Source organism: Crocuta crocuta, unplaced genomic scaffold, assembly GCF_008692635.1.
Source record: "Crocuta crocuta isolate KB4526 unplaced genomic scaffold, BGI_CrCroc_1.0 scaffold1247, whole genome shotgun sequence".
NCBI classification, from domain to species: domain Eukaryota; kingdom Metazoa; phylum Chordata; class Mammalia; order Carnivora; family Hyaenidae; genus Crocuta; species Crocuta crocuta.
Genome location: NW_027532329.1, coordinates 603899 through 609982, shown reverse-complemented (window position 1 = coordinate 609982; position 6084 = coordinate 603899). Strand labels below are relative to the sequence as shown.

Genomic DNA, 6084 nt, shown 5'->3' with positions numbered 1-6084 from the left:
GAGAACACGGAAAAAAAAAAAAGAAAAAAAAAAAAAAAAAAAAAAAAAAAATCAAGGCTGACATACTGAAGACAATCTGCATCCTGAAGAAGCATTTACTGAGGACCTACTATATATCAGGTATTCTACATACGTTATCACTAATTCTCCCTGCAGCCTTTCCTGGTATACATTATCTTTCCTATCCAGAGTTAAGAAAAGAGACTCAGAGAGATTAAATGACCTGCCCATTATCAAATGGCTAATAAATGGCATATTTAGGATTTGAGTTCATTCTTGGTTTCCCATTGTTCCAGGTTATAAAATTTGATCATAATTCACCTCCTCTCTGAAATGACTATACTTATTTTGAAGTACCTCTTCATTATACTCTAAAGTGAAATCATTAACACAAATAAAAACCAACTATTGTTGGTGCTGGAAGAAATCACCACTTAACACTTTAATTTTATTTAACATTTTGATTTGTTAGAAATTCTGTAAAGTGGGAAAGAATACTGCTCAGGCTTTGTCTACATCAGGGCCCCAAATTCTCTCTTACATACTCCCTTCACAGTGCTTGTAAGAAGTCTGGTATTTGCACATATCACACAGCAAGCCATGAATCCCCATATCCAGCGGCTCTCCCTGTGAGCTCTATCTTACCGGGGGCTTGCTGGTGCTGCTTCTTCTGGCTCTTCTACAACACCAGTTAGCTCTGGGGGAAGGAAAGCATCTTTGTTGACGTTATTCACCCAGCTTTCCTTTGCCTCATGTGCTCTGTCCTTACTCTGCTCAGCTGAAAGAGAAAACAATAAAAACAGTAAGGTTTATCCCTCACCTCCATGACTTACAACTTCTATAGCAGCTCTTATCACTGAAGCTCAAACCTGAACTTCAGGCCATCCCAGGGTGCCAAGACAATCACTAATGAGTCTGAATACCCAGGGTCAGAATTACATCTGCAAGTCAAGTCAGTAGATTCCCATATTGTTAGCTTCCTTCAGTCAGAATCTCCTGAGGGCATGATTGTACCTTGAAATGTGCAGTTAACTCCAGAGACCATTACAGCAAAATTCTGACCACCTCTAGCAAAATCTGACCTCAACTGGGGACAGGACTAAATATGCATGCCAGGGGAATTCTCAGGCCAGTGAGTCTTCATTGAGAGACACCATCCTTACCAAGCATTTACCAAACATCAACAACAATGTGCCTGACTTGGAGTTGGGCTCTGGGACCCAAAGGGGAATAAACACTTCTAGTCTGGAATGTTCCTCTCCACTGCCTCTTCCTTCCGCCAGTCTCCCTCTTCCTTCTCCAAATTCTACATATTCCACAATACCCAGCTCAGATGCCAAGGCCCCCCAAAAACCTCTGTTCTCCCTATTCAGGAAATAACTTCTTTTTGCCTTTGAACACCCAGGGCTCTTTATCAGCACTTCTCAAATAATTAGCATCAACTTGATGCTAAGTGCCAGATACTGTGCTGAATTTTCTGCATGCATTTCCTTGTGAGGAAGGAGTTGTTCTCCGCCTCCACCCCTCCCCCACCCCCGCCCCCCGCAGTGCACAGGTTTGGAAATTGAGGATCAAAAAGTTCAGGAAAGTTGCCGAACACCACAGAGCCAGTAAGTGCCAGTATAATGCTTATACATCAATGTTAAGAAGATGAAGCAATATAAGAGTTCCCAATTTCCAAAGAGTCACATTCCGGGGCGCCTGGGTGGCTTAGTCGGTTAAGCGTCCGACTTTCGCTTAGGTCATGATCTCGCGGTTCAATGGGTTCGTGCACCGCGTTGGCCTCTGTGCTGACTGCCAGCTCAGAGCCTGGAGACTGTTTCAGTCTGTGACTCCCTCTCTCTCTGACCCTCCCCTGCTCACGCTGTCTCTCTCTCTCCTAGAAATAAATAAAACATTAAAAAAAAAAAAACAAAGAGTCACATTCCAGGGTGGTATTCCCTACAGGGTCTCTTTACACTTAAGTCAAGTTTCTTCAGTTGCAAAACAGAATCCACAATACTAATCTGTACCTCTCAAGAGTTCTGAGGGCCTGGATGATTTTAAAAATCAAGAGGGATGCAAGCAATTCATGGCATATACTCAACAATAAGCCTTTATTTGCAAGGAGTATGACTCTGAGTCAGAAAGAATGAAATCTGAGTTCTGCCATTTGCCAATGATATAACCTTGGACAAATAATTTCACTTCTCTGAACTTTACATGCCCCATATACAGAACGGGGATAATAATACCTACCTTACAGTATCGCTGCTATAGTTACAAATAATAGGGAGTAAATGCCTATCATGTATTAAATGAACAAAAGGTGACAGCTATTTTCCTTATTATGTACAGGTAGGTCTAGACAGGAGCTGTTCTCAGGGGTAAAAGTTTATACTGCCCAGTCCAGAGTTAGTGAGAAGGCTCACTATATTTAACAAACTGAACAGAATTCTAAAGAAGCCATCAAAATATTGTCTTTTTTTAAAATAGTTTATTGTCAAATTAGTTTCCACATAACACTCAGTGCTCATCCCCACAAGTGTCCTCCTCCATGCCCATCCCCCCCTCCCCCCACGTCCATCAGTCCTCAGTTTTTGTCAGCATTCAAGAGTCTCTCATGGTTTGCCTCTCTCCCTTTCCCCTACCATTTCCCCCCTTCTTCTCCCCCTTGTTCCTCCGTCAAGTTCCTCCTAATCCTCCTATACGTGCAAACATATGATATTTGTCCTTCTCTGCCTGACTTATTTCGCTCAGCATAACACCCTCAAGGTCGTCCCTTAAATTATATACTTGGTTGATTAAAGAGGTACCAGATGTTAAAGTTGTTGAAAGATATGCTAATCTCTTTCTGTCACCCTACTCAAAGGAAAAGGTTCTTAATCTTCTGAGTTAAAAGCCAAAAGGAATGTAGGCAGTAAATGGTTTATAAACCCCAATTTTGGGGGTTCTTGGGTGGCTCAGTCAGTTAAGATTCTGGCTCGGGTCATGATCTCACAGTTTGTGAGTTCCAGACCCACTTGAGGCTCTGTGCTGACAGTGCAGAGCCTGCTTAGAATTCTCTCTTCCTGCCCCTCCCCTGCATGCTCTCTCTCTCTAAATAAATAAACAAAATAAACTTAAAAAAAAAAAAAACCCCAATTGTCTATACTACTACAACTCAATACAGTGTCTAAAGGACTTCCCATGTTTTTCTACATTATCCTGGGTCACTTAGCCCTGCCTCCTCCATCTGAATCCAAGGCAAGAAGATTTTGAGTTGAAGGACTACACATTATGCAAAGCACACCTCTAAATGATCTCCCTCAGCTGCTGACAGTAAAGATTCTAATACCCTTCCCTTCTCTTGACAATGCCTTCCCCACAAATCCTGGCTCAAAATGTATTAGCCAAATCAACTCACCTGCTGCCTGGAGCTTCTTTCTCATGGATGCTCTGATGATATCTGCACCATGAATTCTGTCTCTGTGCCTTTTTGCCTTGGCTTCATAAAACCATTGGCCACTCATATTCTTCAACTGTTGGTCATCCTTAATTTTTTCAGGCAAATGTCTACAAAAGGAAAAGAGCTATACTTTGCTGACAGCCCACGGTAAATAAATGAGTTTACTGTGACAGTGCATAAAGAAATTTGTAAACATAAAGACAAATAAAGCTTTCAATAATTTAGAAGACCCCCACGAACCTCTTAGAGACTAAGAAATATATATTCCTCTTTAAATGAAAAGTCAAGAAAGACAAGGCTAACACTCTTTAAAAATCAAAGGCTTCATCCATGACCCCCACATGGTGCCTATAATTTCTCAAGAATGGATTCACTTTTGGGATGTGGTCTTCGGGGTCTACTGTACAAATGCAAACACCCCAGGGAAAGATGATATATTTAGCATGTCTAAGCCTTGGTCCCTTTATCTATAAAAAGAGGTTAATCATACTCATCTACTTCATGGGATTGCTTTGAAAATTAAATTAGCTATGCATATAAACTGCCTTTTGCAAATGCCTGGCACCTAATACCCAATGAATAACTGGTGGTGTAGTTATGAGCTCATCAATCCTTTCTATTTCAGTGAAATAAGTTTTATTAGAGACTTTCTGTAGGGGAAGTGCATGATGTGTCTGGTTCTTAATACTAGGGAGAATACTGAAAAAGCATGCTGGAGGCAGGCAAGATCAAATTTATGGTAGGAGGGGGATGGGGAGTAGAGGCAGAGGCAAAGCTAATTGTGCAGATACGACTTTCAAGGGTTCAATGATCAATCACGCTCACTGAATAGCTAAAACCTATAGAACAAAACAAATGCAGCCCTAAACTCTCCCTAATTTACACTCACTTAAAAAAACACTACTTAACAAGTCTCTTTTCTTCATCATGATAAGTATACTTTTTAATTCTCATCCCCTATTTCTCCCACCACACACTCGCCCTCTATATCCCTTCTGGTGACCATCAGTTTGTTCTCTATGGTTAAGCATCTGTCCCTAGGCCTCTTTTTTCTTTGCTTGTTTGTTTGTAAATTCCACGTGAGTGATATTACATGGTATTTGTCTTCCTCTGACTGACTGACTTTACTTAGTATTACACTCTCTAGGTCTATCCATGTTGTTACAAATAGCAAAATTTCATTCTTTTTTTATGGCTGAATAATATTCCATTGTAAATATACCACTTCTTCTTTATCTTCCATCTATCAGTGAACACCTGGGCTGCTTCATAGTTTGGATGTTGTAAATAATATTGTAATAAACATAAGGGTACATATATCCCATTGATTCAGTATTTTTGTATTTTTTGGGTAAATGCTTAGTAATGTGATTACTGGGTTGTAGGGTAGTTCTAGTTTTACTCTTTTGAGGAACCTCCCTACTGTTTTCCACAGTGGCTGCACCAATTTGCATTCCTACCATCAGTGCAAGAGTGTTCCTTTTTCTCCACATTTTCACCAATAATTGATGATTCCTGTGTTTTAATTTTCACCATTCTGACAGGTGCGAGATGATAACTCACTGTAATTTTGATTTGCATTTGCCTGATGATTAGTGATACTGAACATGTTTTCATGTGTCTGCTGGCCATTTGGATGTCTTCTTTGGAGAAGAATCTATTCATATCTTCTGCCCACTTTTTCTTTATCTTCTTTTCTTTAATTATATTTTATTTATTTTTATTTACATCCAAGTTAGCATATAGTGCAACAGTGATTTCAAGAGTAGATTCCTTAATACCCCTTACCCATTTTGCCCATTCCCTTTCCCACAAACCCTCTGGTAACCCTCTGTTTGTTCTCCATATTTAAGAGTCTCTTATGTTTTTGTCCCCCTCCCTGTTTTTATATTATTTTAGCTTCCCTTCCCCTATGTTCATCTGTTTTGTATCTTAAAGTCTTCATATGAGTGAAGTCATATGATATTTGTCTTTCTCTGATTGACTAATTTTGCTTAGCATGATACCCTCTAGTTCTATCCATGTAGTTGCAAATGGTAAGATTTCATTCTTTTTAATTGATGCGTAATACTCCATTGTATATATATATACCACATCTTTATCCATTCATCTTTATCCATCAATGGACATTTGGGCTCTTTCCATACTTTGGCTATTGTTGATAGTGCTGCTATAAACATTGGGGTGCATGTGCCCCTCTGAAACAGGACACCTGTATCCCTTGGAAAAATACCTAGTAGTGCAATTGCTGGGTCATAGGGTAGTTCTATTTTAATTTTTTAAGGAATCTCCATATTGTTTTCCAGAGTGGCTGTACCAGTTTGCATTCCCACCAGCAGTGCAAAAGAGATCCTCTTTCTCACATCCTCACCAGCATCTGTTGTTGCCTGACTTGTTGATTTCAGCCATTCTGACAGATGTGAGGTGGTATCTCATTGTAGTTTTGATTTGTGTTTCTCTGATGAGTGACATTGAGCATTGTTTCATGTGTCTGTTGGCCATTTAGATGTCCTCTTTAGAGAAGTGTCTATTCATGTCTTTAGCCTATTTTTTCACTGAATTATTTGTTTCTTGGGTGTTGAGTTTGATAAGTTTTTTACAGACTTTGGGTATGAACCCTTTATCTGATATGTCGTTTGCAAACATCTTCTCCCATT

The 6084-nt window shown here is 39.8% G+C and overlaps 1 protein-coding gene across 1 annotated transcript in view; it reads right to left on the bottom strand.

Annotated features, from left to right (window-relative positions):
* The window catches only part of SYTL2 (synaptotagmin like 2), a 116520-nt gene that overhangs the window by 45905 nt on the left and 64531 nt on the right, over positions 1 to 6084 (bottom strand). The window contains exons 3-4 of the mRNA XM_077778409.1: positions 3386 to 3534; positions 646 to 778 (exon numbers count right to left, since the gene is read on the bottom strand). Of these exons, the coding sequence (XP_077634535.1) occupies positions 646 to 778; positions 3386 to 3534 (282 nt within the window). The remainder of the gene's footprint in view (positions 1 to 645; positions 779 to 3385; positions 3535 to 6084) is intronic.